Source organism: Podarcis vaucheri (genome assembly GCF_965113315.1).
Source record: "Podarcis vaucheri genome assembly, chromosome: 13".
In the NCBI taxonomy this organism is placed as follows: Eukaryota; Metazoa; Chordata; class Lepidosauria; order Squamata; family Lacertidae; genus Podarcis; species Podarcis vaucheri.
The window spans coordinates 58,346,692-58,366,881 of NC_138751.1; the positions used below are offsets into that span (position 1 = coordinate 58,346,692).

At 51.5% G+C, this 20,190-nt stretch overlaps 1 protein-coding gene across 5 annotated transcripts in view; it reads left to right on the forward strand.

Moving 5' to 3' along the window:
* The window catches only part of GRK3 (G protein-coupled receptor kinase 3), a 185,423-nt gene that overhangs the window by 33,555 nt on the left and 131,678 nt on the right, over positions 1-20,190 (forward strand). For 4 of the 5 annotated variants that reach the window (XM_082196085.1, XM_082196086.1, XM_082196087.1 and 1 more), the window contains exon 2: positions 4,696-4,772. In XM_082196085.1, coding sequence (XP_082052211.1) covers positions 4,696-4,772 — 77 coding nt within the window. Of the gene's footprint in view, positions 1-4,695; positions 4,773-7,303; positions 7,419-20,190 lie in introns of all 5 variants that reach the window. The other variant, XM_082196089.1, reaches the window with a different exon arrangement.

Here is a 20,190-nt window from a genome sequence, read left to right on the forward strand (position 1 = left end):
CAGGCGGAGCAGTCCTTCAGGAAGCTTAAGAGCCTTTTCGCGTCCGAAGAACAGCTGCTTCACGTGAATCCCGGCAGGCCCATGAGGGTTGAGACTGACGCATCTGACAGAGCGGTGGGGGCCGTCCTCTTACAGGAAGACCCGCAGGGGAACTGGAGACCCTGCGCTTTCTACTCCCGGAAGCTCAGCAAGTCCAGTTTGTCAGTGTCCTTCTTGAATTGTGGTGTCCAGTTCTGGGCACCACAATTCAAGAAGGACACTGACAAACTGGAACGTGTCCAGAGGAGGGCAACCAAAATGGTCAAAGGCCTGGAAACGATGCCTTATGAGGAACAGCTAAGGGAGCTGGGCATGTTTAGCCTGGAGAAGAGGAGGTTAAGGGGTGATATGATAGCCATGTTCAAATATATAAAAGGATGTCACATGGAGGAGGGAGAAAGGTTGTTTTCTGCTGCTCCGGAGAAGGGGACACGGAGCAATGGATCCAAACTACAAGAAAGAAGATTCCACCTAAACATTAGGAAGAACTTCCTGACAGTGAGAGCTGTTCGACAGTGGAATTTGCTGCCAAGGAGTGTGGTGGAGTCTCCTACTTTGGAGGTCTTTAAGCAGAGGCTTGATAACCATATGTCAGGAGTGCTCTGATGGTGTTTCCTGCTTGGCAGGGGGTTGGACTCGATGGCCCTTGTGGTCTCTTCCAACTCTATGATTCTATGATTCTATGATTCTAAGTCGGAACAGAACTACACCATCTGGGACAGGGAGTTGCTGGCCATCCACGCAGCTTTCAAGGCGTGGAGGCACTTCCTCATCGAAGCCAAGCACACCGTGCAGTTCCGCACGGACCACAAGAACCTAGAGTACTGGCGCACGGCGAAGCTCCAGAGCCAGAGGCACATACGCTGGGCGGAATTTTTTGCGGATTTCGATTTCAGAATAGAGTACATCCCAGGCGACAACAATGTCATAGCAGATGCGCTCTCCAGGAAACCGCAGTATCTCGAGGAAGCGGCACCTGTGGCAGCCAAGCACATTTTCGCACCGCAGGCGTGGGCGTGTGCTTCAGCCGTCGTGGACCTGGAGGCGGTGCGTCGCGCGCTGCAGACGGATCCGTTCGCACAGTCCAAGATGGAAGAGGTGCGGAGAGGCACAGCGAAGGCCGACGAGTTCCAGATACGCGACGGCCTGCTAACCCGTAAAGGTGCTCTCTACGTTCCGGGAGACGATCTCCGCGTGAAGGTTCTGCAGCAGTTGCACGACGCACCCAGCGCTGGCCACTTCGGCAAAGAAAAGACGGCGGAATTAGTAGCCAGAGACTTTTGGTGGCCCCAGATGCAAGGGGAGGTCGCGGATTACGTCGCCAGGTGTGACACTTGCCAAAGGTCCAAGCCAGTGCACCAGAAGCCGGCGGGACTGCTGGAACCGTTGGAGACACCACTACAACCGTGGGAGAGGGTAGCGCTGGACTTTGTTACTGATCTGCCCAGTTCGCGAGGCAAGACGGCGGTGCTTGTGGTTGTAGACCTGTTCACCAAGATGGCGCATTTCATTCCTTGCGCGAAGGTGGTGACAGCGAAGCAGACCGCCAAACTGTTCATAGACCACGTGTTCAGAGTGCACGGCTTGCCGCGGTCCATCCTGTCCAACCGCGGTCGCCAGTTCGTTTCTAGTTTCTGGCAGAAGCTCCTGGGTATCCTGAACGTCAAGATCAACTTAGCCTCGGCGAGACACCTGCAGACCAACGGCCAAGCGGAGAGGGTCAACGCCATCATGCAGCAGTACCTGCGATGTTACGCCAATCAACGGCCTGCGACTTGGGTGGACTACTTGCCGATGGCCGAGTTTGCCTACAACAACACGAAGCACGCGTCCACGGGGGTGACGCCGTTCTTCGCCAACAATGGGCGGCATCCCAGAACCTTTCCGGGAGTGGAGACGACGGTGCAGGGAGAGACGCAGGGAGCTGAGCATTTGGCGGCAGAATTGCAGGAGGTCCACGAGGAGCTCCGACGGCACTTAGAGCTAGCTAAACACGCCTACAAGGTGCAGGCAGACTGGCACAGGAGGGCAGGAGAAGACATACAGGTGGGGGACTGGGTATGGTTAGCAGCCCAGGCTATGCCTGCTAAGTCATTAGCTAAGAAGAAGCTAGGCCACAAACAGCTGGGGCCATACCAAGTTGAGGCCAGGATCAACCCCGTAGCTTATCGGTTGACCCTCCCAGAAGGTTCCCGAATGCACCCGGTCTTTCATAGGTCAGTGCTTACGCCCTACAAAGCCCCACACAGGTTTCAGGAGCCAGGGACGGCACCGGACCCACGCAGGGAGTCCCCGGGGGGGGGGGGAGTCACCGAAGGCCGAGACACTCAACGAGGTCACGGAAATTCTGGACTCGAGATGGGGGGAGGAGGGAGTAGAATACCTCCTCGCCAGAGAGGGTACCCCGGCCAGTGCCAATAGTTGGGTGCCGGACTATGCTCTGGAGGAACCCCTCCTTAAGGACGAGTTCCATGCACTCTTCCCACACAGGCCCATGCCAGTGGAATTTTTCGACGACTGGCTTTTTACGCCCACACTTTCAGGCAGCACCTTCCAGGGGTTCTCCTCAGCAGAGGAGACCACGCCAGAATCGAGTCCTCCAAGGGGATCGTGTTCGGGAGTGGACACGGATCGCTCTTACTGGTGGGACGACCACCCAGAGGAGGAGTGGCGCAGGAGATTGCTGAGAGGGCCCTGGCAAACAGCATCGTCCGAAGAAACAGGGGGAGGGGAGGACATGGACGTATTGGGAGAGGACACATACAATGAACTGGAAGCAGAGGAGATTGACGTCGACGAACTGTATCCAAGATCTACCCCGGCAACTGAGGAGCTTCCGGAACCTGCACCCGAACAGCGGGAGGGGGGAAGGGGGGGCTTCGAGGGGGGGATGGATGTCAGGGGTACAGGGACAGAGGCACAGGGAAGGGAGGAAATGGAGAGCGATGGAGAGGAATCCCAGGACAGCGAGGAAGAGGATAGCAATGATGCAAGGGATTCCATGAGTCTCTCCAGCGAATCAGAGGATTCCCAGAAGGGGGCGCCTGTGGTAAGGGCAAGGGGAACCCCAGGGGGAAAGTGTCAGGAGCGGGGGGCCAGCAGGGGACCCCAAAGCGGCAGCTGGGAATCAGGGCCAGCCTCCCCACCAGAGCGCAGCGAAGGGGGGGAGAGGTTCAAGTGTGTCAGAGGGAGCAGCTCCGGCGACAGAGAAAGGGGAGGGATCAGAGCAAGCCGTTCTCCCGGAAGAGGAGGAGGGCAGTGAAGGGAATAGCATAACTGTCAAAAGGAAGGTCAGAGGTTGGGCGCGCGCGCCAAGTTCAAATGAGGAGGCGCGCGGAAGAACGGAGCCCGGAGGAGGAGGGGCCAGGTCCTAAAGCCCGCAGGAGGGGGGAGGAGCAGTCTGGAGATTCCGCTTCAGGAGAATCCAGGAGGGGAGGAGCCCCGGCGGGCAGAAAGACCCTGCGGAAAAGGAAAGAGAGAAAAAGGTGGAGCAGCGTTAGCTTATTAAACTGGTGTAGGGGAGGGACCGATTCAGAGGGGACTTCTAACGTCTAAGCCTAAGACACGCGGGGCTGCACGCCTCGGTTGTGGAACCAAGAATGAACTGCAATAAACATCCTTGTATATAAGAAGAACTTGGCGTTGGTCTTTTGTGAGCTGAGATGAGACCTGAGGCAGCCCTGACAGTTATATTCTGCCTCTGGTACTGGAGACAGTGTGCCTCAAAACCAGTTGCTGCGGAACAACAGCAGAAAGGGGCAGTTGCTAATGCTGTGTGTGTTTGTGGGCTTCTCAGAGTCATGTTTACAGAAGAAGAGCCCTGCTGGATCAGGCCAGTGGGTGTCCATCTAGTCCAGCATCCTGTTCTCACAGTGCCAACCAGATACCCCAGTGGGAAGCCCACAGGCAGGATGGAAGCCCCACAGCACTCTACACAATTGTGATTCTCAGCAACTGATATTCAGAGGCATACTGCCTCCGACCATGGAGGTTAGAGATGGGGAAAGAGCGGGGGGGGGGTAACAGGAATTAGAGGAGAGATGGCGTCAGAATAATGCAGGATATGTGGGGGAGGCCAGAGAAGGCCATATGCAATGAAATTTGAAATTTGCAAATTATTTTTGCCTACAGTCTCCCCCCCCCCCAACTGCCATCAAATCACCAATCATGTATTTTTCCACTGATATAACTGATCTGAATTCACTGATCTGGTGGTTTCCAGTGCTGCTGTGGTACAAAAACATAGAATTGAGGCACAGATCCTTTGGGATCCTCACAATTATTTAAAAGGGATCCCCTCCAAACCACCAACAAATCTGTTGGGAGAGGAGCAAGCAAAGTGGGTGGTGCCCACGGCCCTCTCTCAAAATCCCAAATATGTCTACTGGCCTCCAAAAGGTAGCAACCACTAATACTCACATACATGCATGTGAAAGTAAATCCCATGCAGACATTTTCTGTTTGATTTATCCATTTCTGATTGAAAACCAAAACCCCAAATCCTTCAGGATGACATCTTCAGGGTTTTGTAGTTGATTTGGCCTGTTGTTCACCATATCTAGCTTTTAAAGGTACCTTTTTATACCTCTCTTTCTTCATTTCCTTGTTGTGTGTGTGGTTGCAAGGAGTAATGTGTGTCTGTGATTTCTCTTTCAGTATCCGCAGCGTGATGCAGAAGTATTTGGAGGAGAGAGGTGAATTAACCTTTGACAAGATTTTTAGTCAGAAGATTGGTAAGCCGCCATGTGCTTTTTTTTACTCCTCCCACGCTGATGTTCAGAACTGCATGCTATACATTGGTGTTTTCCAAAATGTGGATATCTGGGGCAGAGTTGTGTGCTTTCCTGAGGGGAAATTGGGAGGCAAATGGTGCTTCACATACAAAGCAAGATGTGAGATATATTTTTGATAATGTGACAGAACAATGGGCTGCGAGTTAAGAGTCCAGTTGGTTTTTGATTCTGGGATTTTTGTTGGAAATTGGGGTGCAACTCAGCTGGCAGAAAAGGATTTGCATGGGCTTAAAACAGCAAGAGACCTCCTGACTATCCCTGTACCTTTGACCCTATCCTTCAAAGTTTGGACTGATACAGCTTAGGTTGCAGCCTGTTTAGAGCTCCATCCTCCTCCTTACACTTCTCTCTTGGACCACAGAGAAAAAATTATCACTGTCTTTGTCTCTAGACTAGTTAGTTAGTTTAGAAACATTTATTTCCAAGTTATGTACTTCCTATGATAAGCAACTTTGTTATTTTTCTTACTCTGCAAGCATCTCCGTCTGTGTGTGATGGCAACAGGTAAAGTCTGCTCTCCAACCAGCTTCACAAGCCATACTCTGCACACGGTGCGTAACAACAGACTCCCAATAGATCTGTCCTCTTGGCTCAGGGATAGGACTGTGCTTTCCTGGCAAGGGTGGGGCTTTTGACATTTCCCACTGGACCAGCTATGTGTAGCAGCTTTCCCCAACCTGGTGCCCTCGAGATGCTTTGGACTACAACTTCCATCAGCCATGACAATTGGCTGTGCTGCTTGGGGCTGATGGGAGTTGACCTCTGGAGGGCTCCAGGTAGGAGGAAGGTTCAGCTGAAGCCTGGGCCTGTGATCTAACACCTCCCTTGTGGGTGTGGGAAGGGGTGTCAGTCTTCCATGAGGCCTCCCCAGTCTGAGGAACATAGACTGATGGATGCATCCAGTAAGGTGGCTCATGTCCAGGATGGTAACTTGATTGTTCAAGGCATGCCTTAGTCTCTCTCACCACCACAACATCATACAGTTTGGAAATGTTTGCCATAGCTATGCCTTGTCTGTTTTTGTGGAACCATAGTTCTAACTGTGGCTTAGCAGTGCAAGTGGTTGGGATTGCAGTCTCCAATCTTCCATTCTTGGGCAAGCTGATTGAGCAGGTGGTTCCTGAACAACTCCAGGTACTCCTGGAGGATGCAGACCATTTGGATCCCTTCTAATTGGGATTCAAGCCTCATCATGGGGCTGAAACTGCCTTGGTTGCGCTGGTTGATGATCTCCGGTGGGCTAGGGACAAAAGTGAGAGCTGTTTCCTAGTTTTGCTGGATCTCTCAATGGCCTTTGACACCATCAACCATAACATCCTTCTGGACCATCTAGAGGAGCTGGCGGCACTGTTATACAGTGGTTCCGCTCCTTCCTCCTGGGCTGTGTCCAGGGGGATGAGTGTTCAGACCCCTAGGCTCTCACTTGTGGGGTGCCTTAGGGTTCTGTCCTCTCCCCCATGTTTTTTAACATCTATATGAAGCCGCTGGGAGTGATCATTAGGGGGTTTGGGATGAGTGTTCATCAGTGTGTGGATGATACCCAGCTCTACCTCTCTTTTAAATCGGAACCAGTGAGGGCAGTGAAGGTCCTGTGTGAGTGTCTGGAGGCAATTGGAAGATGGATGGCAGCTAACGGACTGAGGTTGATTCCTGACAAGGCAGAAGTGCTGTTTTGGGGGGACGGGGCAGGCAGCTGTGGGGGACTCCTTGGTCCTGAATGGGGTATCTGTGCCCCTGAAGGACCAGGTGTGCAGCCTGGGAGTCATATTCGACTCACAGCTGTCCATGGAAGCGCAGGTCAATTCTGTGTCCAGGGAAGCTATCTACCAGTTCCATCTGGTACGCAGGCTGAGATCCTATCTGCCCACGGACTGTCTCGCCAGAGTGGTGCATGCTCTAGTTATCTCCTGCTTGGACTACTGCAATGCACTCTACATGGGGCTACCTTTCAAGGTGACCCAAAAACTACAACTAATCCAGAATGTGGCAGCTAGACTGGTGCCTGGGAGTAGCCACCAAGGCCATATAACACTGGTCCTGAAAGACCTCCCAGTACATTTCCAAGCACAATTCAAAGTGTTGGTGCTGACCTTTAAAGCCCTAAACGGCCTTGGCCCAGTATACCTGAAGGAGTGTCTCCACCCCCATCGTTCAGCCCAGACAATGAGGTCCAGTTCTGAGGGCCTTCTGCTGGTTCCCTCACTGCGAGAAGCGAGGTTACAGGGAAGCACTCGCTCGCTGGATCACATTGGATCACTCACATTGTCATGGTGAGTGGTGCCCTAAACCTAGGTGCCCTAAACCTAGTCTGCCTCCCCTTTCCCCTGACCACCCAGTAGTCGTAAAAGAAAATTGAAGTTTAGAACAGGGAATATATGGACTTTGTCGGGTAACACAGATAATAAGCATCCCGAACGCAGAACTTGCCAATATTGCAAGACAGCTGTGACGCTTTAACATTGATCTTGCAGCGCTTCAAGAAACTCAAAGATCAGGTGAGGGACTACTGAAGGAAGAAAAAGGAGGCTACACATTTTTCTAGAAAGATGTACCTGAACAAGAACATCAAATACATGGGGTAAAAAGGTAAAGGAACCTCTGACCGTTAAGTCTCTCCCTCATTACAGTCGATCAGGTATATGAAGACGAGCAGCAAAGTCAGTCCTCAGGGAATGTGCAGGCGACCTCAGAACGGACAGCTCACGGAAGAACCCCGACCAAACCCAAGAGGAGGCGTGTAGTGGTGATAGGGGATTCCCTACTGAGGGGAACAGAAGCAGTGATCTGTGGGCCTGACAAGATGTCTCGGGAAGTGTGCTGTCTCCCCGGGGCTAAGATCCAAGATGTAACTGAACGACTGCAAGGAATCATAAAACCCACTGACAAATACCCCTTCCTCTTGGTTCATGTGGGAACCAATGACACTGCAAGCAATAGCCTCCAGAAGATCAAAAGAGACTACAAGGCTCTCGGCAGGAAATTGAAGCAACTAAATGCACAAATTGTCATCTCATCTGTCCTCCCAGTTGAACGACGTGGCCCAGGGAGAGAGGGGAAAATAGTGGAAGTGAACAGCTGGCTTCGCAAATGGTGTAAACAGGAACGGTTTGGATTCTTAGATCACGGACTGCAGTTTCTTGAAGATGGACTTCTGGCAAGTGATGGGCTGCATCTCACAACGGTTGGGAGAAATGTTTTTGCAAAAAATCTCAGAAACCTCATCAGGAGGGCTTTAAACTGACTAATGTGGGGGAGGGAGACAGTGCTCCTGAAGGTAGGAGTCTATCAATTAATGAAGATGATCATCCAAATGTCATAGACCAAATGGAGCAAACAGCATGCGGACCTAGTGGTGGGAGGAAAAAATCCTTAAATAAGAGACACGGGGGAATGATTAATGGACTTCAATGTCTGTACACTAATGCGCAAAGCATGGGAAATAAACAAGATGAGCTTGAGCTCTTGGTACAGCAAACTAAATATGACATAATAGGCATCACTGAAACCTGGTGGGATAAGTCCCACGATTGGAATGTAATAATGGGGGGATACAATCTATTTCAGAGAAACAGACCAGACAAGAAAGGAGGAGGAGTGGCGTTATATGTCAGGGATGTGTATACCTGTGAAGAGACCCAAGATTTAGATCCTCAAAGCCAAAGTGAGAGCATTTGGGTCAAAATTAAGGGAGAGAAGAATAACAGAGACCTCATTGTGGGAGTTTACTATAGATCCCCAAGCCAAACGGAGGACATAGATGATGCCTTCCTGGAACAGATGGCCAAGCATGCAAAAGGAAGGGAGATAGTAGTAATGGGGGACTTCAATTACCCAGATATTTGTTGGACGTCAAACTCAGCCAAGAGCATAAGGTCAAACAGATTCCTCACTGGCCTTGCAGGCAACTTCATTGTCCAGAAAGTGGGAGAAGCAACAAGAGGAACAGCCATTTTAGATCTGGTCCTAACCAATGTTGATGACCTGGTTAGTGGGGTAGAAGTGGAAGGATCATTAGGCGCGAGTGATCATGCTCTTCTGAAGTTTACTATACAGCGGAAAGGAGTAGCCAAGCATACTAGGACTCAATTTCTTGACTTTAAGAAAGCCGACTTCATAAAACTTAGGGAAGTGCTGGGTGAGATCCCATGGACAACAATACTAAAAGGAAAGGGAGTTCATGATGGCTGGGAGTTTGTTAAGAGGGAGATACTAAAAGCAAAACGTCAGGCAATACCAATGAGACGGAAACATGGAAGGTGCCTAAAGAAGCCAGGGTGGTTATCTAAAGAACTTTTAACTGAATTAAGATTAAAAAAGGATGTGTACAAAAAATGGAAAAGGGGGGAAACCACCAAAGAGGAATTCAAACAAATAGCCAGCACGTGTAGACACAACGTCAGAAAAGCTAAAGCACAGAATGAACTCAGGCTTGCTAGAGAGGTTAAAAGCAACAAAAAAGGCTTTTATGGGTATGTTCGTAGCAAAAGGAAGAACAAAGAAACAGTGGGGTCACTCAGAGGAGAAGATGGTGAAATGCAAACAGGGGACACAGAAAGGGCTGAACTCCTCAATGCCTTCTTTGTCTCAGTCTTCTCCGATAAAGAAAACAATGCCCAACCTGAAGAATTTGGAGCAAATGATTCAGCAAAGGAAACACAGCCCAGAATAACTAAGGAGATGGTACAAGAATATTTGGCTAGTTTAGATGTATTCAAGTCTCCAGGGCCAGATGAACTGCATCCAAGAGTATTAAAAGAACTGGCAGATGTGATCTCAGAACCACTGGCAGTCATCTTTGAGAATTCCTGGAGAACAGGCGAAGTCCCGGCAGACTGGAGGAGGGCAAATGTTGTCCCTATTTTCAAAAAGGGGAAAAGAGAGGACCCAAATAATTACCGCCCAGTCAGTCTGACATCAATAGCAGGGAAGATTCTGGAGCAGATCATTAAGCAAACAGTCTGTGAGCACCTAGAAAGGAATGCTGTGATCACCAATAGTCAGCATGGATTTCTGAAAAATAAGTCATGTCAGACTAACCTGATCTCGTTTTTTGACAGAATTACAAGCCTGGTAGATGAAGGGAACGCAGTGGATGTAGCCTACCTTGATTTCAGCAAGGCATTTGACAAGGTGCCCCATGATATTCTTGTAAAGAAGCTGGTAAAATGCGGTCTTGACTATGCTACCACTCAGTGGATTTGTAACTGGCTGGCTGACCGAACCCAAAGGGTGCTCATCAATGGTTCCTCTTCATCCTGGAAAAGAGTGACTAGTGGGGTGCCACAGGGTTCTGTCTTGGGCCCGGTCTTATTCAACATCTTTATCAACGACTTGGATGATGGACTCAAGGGCATCCTGATCAAATTTGCAGATGACACCAAACTGGGAGGGGTGGCTAACACCCCAGAGGACAGGATCACACTTCAAAACGACCTTGACAGATTAGAGAACTGGGCAAAAATAAACAAGATGAATTTTAACAGGGAGAAATGTAAAGTATTGCACTTGGGCAAAAAAAATGAGAGGCACAAATACAAGATGGGTGACACCTGGCTTGAGAGCAGTACATGTGAAAAGGATCTAGGAGTCTTGGTTGACCACAAACTTGACATGAGCCAACAGTGTGACGTGGCAGCTAAAAAAGCCAATGCAATTCTGGGCTGCATCAATAGGAGTATAGCATCTAGATCAAGGGAAGTAATAGTGCCACTGTATTCTGCTCTGGTCAGACCACACCTGGAGTACTGTGTCCAGTTCTGGGCACCACAATTCAAGAAGGACACTGACAAACTGGAACGTGTCCAGAGGAGGGCAACCAAAATGGTCAAAGGCCTGGAAACGATGCCTTATGAGGAACGGCTAAGGGAGCTGGGCATGTTTAGCCTGGAGAAGAGGAGGTTAAGGGGTGATATGATAGCCATGTTCAAATATATAAAAGGATGTCACATAGAGGAGGGAGAAAGGTTGTTTTCTGCTGCTCCGGAGAAGCGGACACGGAGCAATGGATCCAAACTACAAGAAAGAAGATTCCACCTAAACATTAGGAAGAACTTCCTGACAGTAAGAGCTGTTCGACAGTGGAATTTGCTGCCAAGGAGTGTGGTGGAGTCTCCTACTTTGGAGGTCTTTAAGCAGAGGCTTGACAACCATATGTCAGGAGTGCTCTGATGGTGTTTCCTGCTTGGCAGGGGGTTGGACTCGATGGCCCTTGTGGTCTCTTCCAACTCTATGATTCTATGATTCTATGATTCTAAGTCCAATTGCGGACGACTCTGGGGTGCTCATCTTGCTTTACTGGCTGAGGGAGCCGGCAAATAGCTTCTGGGTCATGTGGCCAGAATGACTAAGTTGCTTCTGGCGAAACCAGAGCAGCGCATGGAAATGCCGTTTACCTTCCCGCCGGAGCAGTGCCTATTTATCTACTTGCACTTTGTGCTTTCGAACAGCTAGGTTGGCAGGAGCGGGGACCAAGCAACGGGAGCTCAACCCATCGCGGGGATTCAAACCGCCGACCTTCTGATTGGCCAGCCCTAGGCTCTGTGGTTTTAGACCACAGCGCCACCCATGTCCCTTAGATGTGGTAGTGTGATGGCCTGGGAATCTGATTCAGAGGCTGAACCTGAGGAATCCCAGCCTGCACAGGAGTCCCCGCCACCAGAACTCTTCTGGAGTTCCTGACCACGCCCAGCTTCTTGCCTTGGACCCCACCTTGACCTTGACGGACAGCCTCCAGACCCTCGACACAGGACCGGACTCAGACCTCGCCGCATGGTAACACCCGCCCCCCCGGGACCAGCACAGATAGGCTTTGCTATTAAAAATGATCTTGTGAGGCTCTTGTCAGAAGTTATCTCCCGCTTGGACTACTGCAATGCGCTCTACCTGGGGCTACCTTTGAAGGTGACCCAGAAACTACAACTAATTCAGAATAACACTGGTCCTGAAATACCTACATTGGCTCCTGTCACCGCTGCCTCAGGTCCCAGCTCACAAAGGACCAACGCCAGTTTCTCTTTATAAACAAAAGTCTTTATTGAAGTCCATTTGCTGTTTCACAGTAGTGGCGCGCAGCCATACGTCTGTAACCCTAGACCGTTGAAGCTCCCTCTGAGTCGGTTCCGCCCCGACACCAGTTTAAGATCCTTGCCTTGCTCCACCTCCTCCTTCGTTCCCTTTTCCGCTGGGTCCTCCTGCCCCCTGGGGTTTCGCCCTTCCTAGACTCTTCCGACACTGATGATTCCCCGGATTGTTCCCCCTCCCTCCGGCGTGCTTTAGGACCTGGCTCCCAATCCAGAGGCTCTGCTGTCCCGCGCGCCTGCACATTTGAACTTGGCGCGCGCGCCCAGCCCCCAACCTTTCTTCTGACCGTTACACTACTCCCGTCACTGCTTTCTATCCCTTCCGGGAGGATGGCCGGTTCTGACCTCCCCTCCATTCCCCCTTTCTCTGATGGAGGCGCGGTCAGCCCTGACTCATCCCCCCTCCCTGCTGGAGGGGATGCTGCCCCTGACACACAGGAACCTTCCCCCCCCCCCGCTATGCTCTGGTGGGGAAGCTGGTCCTGATCTCCAACCGCCGCTCTGGGAATCTCCGCTGGCCCCTTGTTCCTGGTGCGTCCCCCCCGGGAACCTCCTTGTCCTGACCACCGGCATCCCCTTCTGGGAATCCTCTGATTCGCTGGAGAGACTCATGGAATCCCTCTGATCACTGTCATTCTCCTCCCCGCTGTCCCCAGATTCCTCCCATTCGCTCTCCATCTCCTGTCTCCGCTGTGCCTCCGTCCCTGAACCCCTGACAGCTCCCATTACGTTTTTAAGCACCATTCAAAGTCCTGGTGCTGACCTTTAAAGCCCTAAATGGCCTCAGCCCAGTATACCTGAAGGAGTGCCTCCACCTCCATCATTCTTCCCGGACACTGAGGTCCAGCTCTGAGGGCCTTCTGGCGGTTCCCTCACTGTGAGAAGTGAGGTTAGAGGGAACCAGGCAGAGGGCCTTCTCAGTAGTGGCACCCACCCTGTGGAACGTCTTCCCATCAGATGTCGAGGAAATAAACAACTACCTGACTTTTAGAAGACATCTGAAGACAGCCCTGTTTAGGGAAGTTTTTAAATGACTGATGTTTTATCATGTTTTTAATATTCTAGTGGGAGCCACCTAGAGTGGCTGGAGAAACCCAGCCAGATGGACGATAAATAAATAAATAAAATTATTAATCATCATTATCATTATAATCACTATTGGCATCAGAAAGTGTGTGTCCAGCTGTTTTGGGGAAGGGTTCATAAGCAGATGGTTTTAGCTGTCCATTGTTAACTCCAGCTGCTTTTCAGCTTTACTCACTTGTAGGGCTAACAGGCTTATCTTCTAGAGCAGGTGTGGGGAACCTTGAGTAGCTGCTGTTGGACTCCAACTCTCACCAGCCCCAGCCAGCGTTGGAGTCTTAAAAAATAAATTTATGGCAGTTGCTGTCAGTATACCTGGTTACATCTAGGAGCAAGCCCATGACTTACAATAGGTTCTGGGATATCTTCCTTGGGACATTCCTATGCATGCTCATGGTCTTCTGAGCATTACTCTGGTACCCCAGGAGGTGCCACAAAAATGAGATGGCTCACAATTTTCCTTCACCTCCTTTCTTTAACGCCCATGGTGCAGGATAGAGAATTGAGGGAATATTTACATCACAGACTAGGACGGTTGCTTCCATTTCCCTAGAGAGCCCTGTGAACTGTAGTTCTCTCTCTTGCGCGCGATCACTCTCAGCCTTGCAATCATTCTTAGGATTTTGGGAGTAAGGACTGTCAGGACTGGTCGTTGTCCTCTTCAGATCACAACACAAACGCTTCTTGTTTTATAACTTTTTGTTATGTATTAACAAAACAAGCTTATAAACGGTTCTTCTCTTTAACTACTACAGTGGTGCCCCGCAAGACGAATGCCTTGCAATACAAAAAACTCGCTAGATGAAAGTTTTTTCCGTTCGTGATTTGCCTCGCAAGACGAATTTCCCCTATGGGCTTGCTTCGCAAGACGAAAACGTCTCGCGACTTTTTTTCTTTGACTAAAAACAAAGACATGTTTTGTTTATAAAGTTAATTTATTTTCCCTTAAATTTTTGAACTGCTCTTTACAGTATGTGTGACTTTAAAGAGCAGTTAATAAACTGTTGTTGTACCAAATTTGGCTTTGTTTGGACTTTTTTTGACCATAGGAACGCATTAATTGATTTTCAATGCATTCCTATGGGATTTCGTGCTTCGCAAGACGAAAAATTCGCTAGACGACAAAAATTGCGGAACAAATTAATTTCGTCTTGCGGGGCACCACTGTATTCCTCAGAGTCACTTACTTCAGCTACCTTCTGAGCTCTGCTTCCTCATGATCAGCCACTCTCAAAATGGTGAAGGTGCCCTTCCCTTCGCTTTCCCGCTCTTTTTCCTACCCTCCTGGCTAGAGCTGGCTTGTATCTCCCCTCCTCCCAATCTGAGCTAGAACTGAACCCTTGCCTTTCCTGGGAACAGCTGGTCAGTGGCGTAGCGTGGGGGGTGCAGGGGGGCCCAGCCGCACCGGGCGCAACATCGGGGGGGGGGGCGCTCGCACTCGCAGCTCTCTGCCCCTACCTGGCTCACTCACTCTCTCTCACTGCAGTGCTGGCTGTGCAAATCTGATCCAAGCCGCTGGGTCTCCGCCCACTGTGGAGGGGGTGGGTGCCAGGCGTGCGGTGCGGAGAGAGAGCGAGGGACTATCTGGGGGAGGGACAGTGCAGCGGCCGTCCAGCACAGCGCTGAGCGCGGGAGAGAACCACACCAGACCAGACCAGGCAGCAGCAAGAAGAAGATGGCAGCGGCGGCAGGTTAGGGGTTAGGGGGCGCAAATTACTTGCCTTGCCCCGGGTGCTGACAACCCACGCTACGCCGCTGCAGCTGATCCCTCCCTGTTGTTCCTGTTAGATTCACTGCTCTCCTCCTGGCCTTGGGGAAAACATTCTCCCTCTGGGAAACTAGAAACTTCTAACTCTAACTCTTCCCTGACAAAAGCCATGGCATTTAAATATATAAAACCCTTCCTTCTCCAGTTACTAGGGCCTGGTGATACCTGGTTTTCAACATTACGATATGCAACCAGTTAAATATTGTGATATTTCAGTAGATCACAATATCTGAAATAAGGCTGGAGCTATGTAGAGGTGAACATGGTCCTGGCAACTGCTATTACTTATGGCTCTAACTCTAAAACTGATAAAATTTTACTTAACGTATTGTTGCAACTGTTATGTTATAGTACTACTGTACCGATAATAGCACATTTTCTCTAAAATTAAAGCTGTGGAAGTAATTAGAAGCTAGATACCAAAGGTTCCCTAAACATTTAATTACATTACTAAACAAGAAAAAAGCAAATTCAATGTCACACTTTTAGATATTCAAATATAATTCACTATCGAGTCTTAGTTGAATGTATACATCGCACACCAGTTATTTGATTGTTTGTTAATTTTCTTTTCTAAACAAGGCCAAAATAGAAAGAATGGAATGGATAAATTTTAACAGAACAAAATATAAACAAAATTTATATTTTTATTGCCAAGAAAATTTGCATTTCTTTTATAAACCAGGCCAAACCGGAAAGCATGGATAAAATTTTACAGAACAAAAACTATTAAACACAATTTATATTTTTTGCAAGGGATGCCCTTTGTATTTGAAGAACATTGCCAGCCGAGCTGAACACACTTTCAGATTGCACACTTGTTCTTGGAATAGCCATAAACTTTTTTGCAAGCTCCTTCAACATTGGGAAGGATGCCTAATGCGCCTTCCACCCCATCCGAGGGCATTTGTAAGTGTCCACTCTTGGCGTAGCCATCTAGGAGAAAATGGGCAGCATAAGGAGGTGGGGGGGCACCCAGAAGAGGCTCAAACGCAAAGCAGGGTGGGGCTTTTTTCTTTTACTCTGAAGCAACTTGCAAGCCAACAAGCATCTCAAGAGCGTATTTCCCTCCTGTTTGCGTCAGGGGAGGGGAGAGCTGAAGACTGGCAGAGCTAACCTGAGGCTGACAGCGTAGGCTGGGTTAGTAAGAAACCTGTGGGCTGCTTCTTCCCCCAAAGAAAGGCACACACAACAAACACTGGGTGTTTTCCCCCTTTTATTCTGAAGAAACATCCGAAAACACACACACAGAGAGAGAGAAGCAGGGGAGGCGAGCAAGAAAGGGAGAGAGAGAGCGTGCAAGCGAAGCCCTGCAGGGCAGACTGAGCTCAAGAAACCTGGGGCTCCCGAAGCTTCTCTGGAGATGGAGATTGAACCTGGAGGCCCATTGCCTGACTAGGATGTGCTCTGCCACAGAGGTGGAGCCCTTCCCACCAAGCAGGTCAGGTTCCAAAATTTCCGTGACTTCGTTGATGCGCTCCTCCTGTGCCATCCCCGCGTGCCCGGTTCTTTCCCTGAGCGGACTCGGCGCCGTTCCGGGTTCCTGAAACCTGTGCGGTGCCTTGTAGGGAGTGAGCACCGATCTGTGGAACACCGGATGCATTCTGGAACCCTCCGGAAGCGCCAGCCTGAAAGCCACCGGGTTGACCTGCTCTTCGACTTGGTAGGGCCCCAGTTGCTTATGCCCTAGTTTCTTCTTGGCCAACGACCTGGCCGGCACTGCGTGGGCTGCTAACCAGACCCAGTCTCCCACATGGATCTCTTCGCCAACCCTTCTGTGTTTGTCCGCCTGCACCTTGTATGCGTGTTTGGCCAGCTCCAGGTGCCGCCGCAGCTGATCGTGGACCTCCTGCAACTCCGACGCGAACGCATCTGCTGTCTGCGGCTCCCCCTCCACCATTCTTTCCAGTCCCGGGAAGGTTCTGGGGTGCCTCCCGTTGTTGGCGAAGAACGGCGTGACCCCCGTGGACACGTGCTTCGTGTTGTTGTAGGCGAACTCGGCGAGCGGCAGGTAATCCACCCACGTCACAGGCTGTTGATTCGCATAGCATCTCAGGTACTGCTGCATGATGGCATTGACCCGCTCCGCTTGCCCGTTGGTCTGCGGGTGTCTCGCCGATGCCAGGTTGATCTTGACGTTTAGGAAGCCCATCAGCTTCTGCCAGAAATTCGAGATGAACTGCCGCCCGCGGTCGGACAGAATAGACCGTGGCAGACCGTGGACCTTGAACACGTGGTCTATGAACAGTTTGGCGGTTTGTTCCGCCGTGGCCACCTTCGCACACGGGATGAAATGTGCCATCTTGGAGAACAAGTCCACCACCACCAGCACGGCCGTCTTGCCCCTCGAGCTGGGCAGATCCGTGACGAAGTCCAGGGCGACTCTCTCCCATGGTTCGACCGGAGTTTGCAGCGGTTCCAACAGTCCGGCCGGCGGTCTGTGCACTGGTTTGGCCCTCTGGCAGGTGTCGCACCTCGCCACGTAGTCCGCGACCTCCCCTCTCATTCCGGGCCACCAGAAATCCCTGGCGACTAATTCCACCGTCTTCTCCTTGCCAAAGTGCCCGGCAGTGGGCGCGTCGTGCAGCTGATGCAGTACCTTGGCGCGAAGTTCGTCTCCCGGCACGTAGATGGCCCCTTTACGGATGAGCAATCCATCTCTCAGCTGGAACCCGTCGGTCGCTGCCGTGCCCCTTTGCATCTCTGCCATCTTTGCTTGCGCGAAGGAGTCATTCTGCAACGCTCGTCGCACCGCCTCCAGGTCCACTGTCGCCGCAGCGCACGCCCACACTGTTGGTGCGAAGATGTGCATGGCGGCCGCTGGCGTGGCGTCCTCCAGATACTGTGGCTTACGGGAGAGCGCGTCCGCCATGATGTTGGTGTCCCCCGGGACATACTCTATTCGGAAGTCGAAGTTCGCAAAGAACTCAGCCCAACGTATCTGCCTCTGGTTCAGGAACTGTGCCGTGCGCCAGTGCTCCAGATTCTTGTGGTCCGTGCAGACCTGCACCGTGTGCTTGGCGCCGATCAGGAAGTGCCTCCACGCTTTGAATGCTGCATGAATGGCCAGCAACTCCCTGTCCCAGATGGTGTAGTTCTGTTCAGACTTGCTGAGCTTCCTGGAGTAAAACGCCCCCGGCCGCCAAACCCCCTGCGGGTCTTTCTGCAGCAGGACTGCTCCCACGGCTCTGTCCGAGGCGTCTGTCTCGACCCTCATCGGCCTGCTGGGGTCGACATGCAGCAGCTGCTCTTCCGACGCGAAGAGACGTTTGAGTGCCTGAAAGGACCGCTCCGCCTGCTCCGTCCAGATGAACTTCTTTTTCTTGGAGCTAAGCGTGTCCGTGATGGCCGCTGTCTGCATAGCGAAGCCTTTGATGAACTTGCGATAGAAATTCGCGAAGCCGACAAATCGTTGGACCTCCTTCCGGTTGCGCGGGCTTTTCCAATCCAACACCGCTCGAACCTTGGCGCTGTCCATTGCGAGCCCCTTGTCAGACAACTTGTAGCCCAGAAAATCCACCTCCGTCACGTCGAACTGGCACTTCTCCAGCTTGGCGTAGAGCCTATGCTGCTGCAGCCTGGTCAGCACTTCCTTGACGTGTCTGTCATGCTCCTGCTGCGATTCCGAAAAGATCAGGATGTCATCTAAGAAACAGACTCACGTCTTGTAGAGGAGCCCCGCCAACACGTGATGCATGAACGCTTGAAAAACGTGGGAGCCATTTTGCAATCCAAAAGGCATAACTCTATACTCGTAGGTGCCCAGTGGCGTGAACATGGCTGTCTTCCACTCATCTCCCTCCCGCATGCGAATGAGGTTGTACGCCCCCCGCAGGTCTAACTTGGTGAACACGCTGCCCTTCCGTACCTTTGCGAGGAGGTCGTCAATTCGGGGCATGGGGAAGTCCGATGGCTTGGTCACACTGTTTAAGATGCGATAGTCCACGACCAGCCTTTTTTTGGGCGTGTCCCGCTTCTTAACAAAGAATACAGGACTGCCCCCCGCTGCCTTGGACTCCCGGATGAAACCGCGCTCCAAATTATGATCTATGAACTCTTTGAGTTCCTGCAGTTCGTCCTCAGACATGGAATACAGCTTCCCTTTAGGCAGCGCCGCCCCCGGCAGCAGGTCAATTTTGCAGTCATATGGTCTGTGGGGGGGTAGCCTGTCTGCCTCCTTCTCGCAGAAAACCTCCAAAAATTATGCGTACTTGTGGGGAATCGCTTGCAGCGTGCCTAGCAGCAGCTGTGACTCCTCTTGCTCCCCTTCCTGCCGGGGCATGATGCAGTGTTCAGCACAAAAGGAAGAGCCGAAGGTCAGCTGCCTCTGGTACCAAGCCAGCGTCGGGCTGTGCTTGTCCAGCCAACTCATGCCCAATACAATAGGCGTGTCCGACAGTTGAGTGACGTTGAAGCTGATGATTTCCCTGTGATTTCCAAGCCGCAGCACCATAGGTGGCGTCTGCTTCACCACTTGCCCCCCCCTAGCAGCTCCCTGCCATCCACCGTGACAACCTGCAGGGGCAGCGTGGCAGGCAGCAACTGTATAGCGTGCCGGTCGACAAAGTCCTGCCCTATGAAGTCTGCATTGCTTCCCGAGTCGACGGTGATTGGCACATCCATGGTGATTCCATTGGGTAGCTGGAGCGATGCGGTGAGCCTCACTACTGGCTTGGGCGGGAGGGGGTCCATGGGCGGTAAAATCCCTGGGGACTGCTTCACTGACACGTCTGGCTGGGCCCCAGTGCCTCTTCCTCCAGCCAGACATCGTCGTTTCCCTGCTGCGGTTCTCCTTGCTGCGTTGCTGCAGTCACCATTGCTGAGGCTGCAGTGTGCTTGTGGAGCCTCCGGGGACACTCTTTCGCCATATGCCCTGGATCCTCGCAGATATAACACTTCCTGTTCCCTCTAGGAGGCTTCGCTTTCACTGCTGCCGGTGCTAGGGCTCTGGCTGCTGACTGAGCCCTTGCACTTCCAACCTCCATCGGTTCCACCCCTCCCCCTGTTGGAGGCGTGGATTGCGCACGCGCTGCTTCTCTGGGAAGGAAGGAGGAGCCCCTGGCTGGTTCGCGCCCGCTACGCCCTTCGTCCCTGCTCCACGGACGTTCTTCCAGCCGCACCCCCACCGCCAGCGCCCTCTGAACGATCTCCTGCGTGGTCCGGGGTCTCTCCCCCCTCGCAATTTCATCTTTAACCGAGCTGTGCAATCCCTCCCAAAACAGGTCTCTTACCGGAGCCGAATCTCTGTCCCATTCCAGGGCACTGACCAAGGCGAAAAAGCGTGCATGATACTGCCTTACGCTGGCCCTCCCTTGTTTCAATCCATGTATCTGCTGCCGAGCAAGATCCACGTCAATACTTGATAAGAAACATCCATCCATCACTTTAATAAAGGCATCCGCATTTTGGAGCGCCGGATCCCCATCCC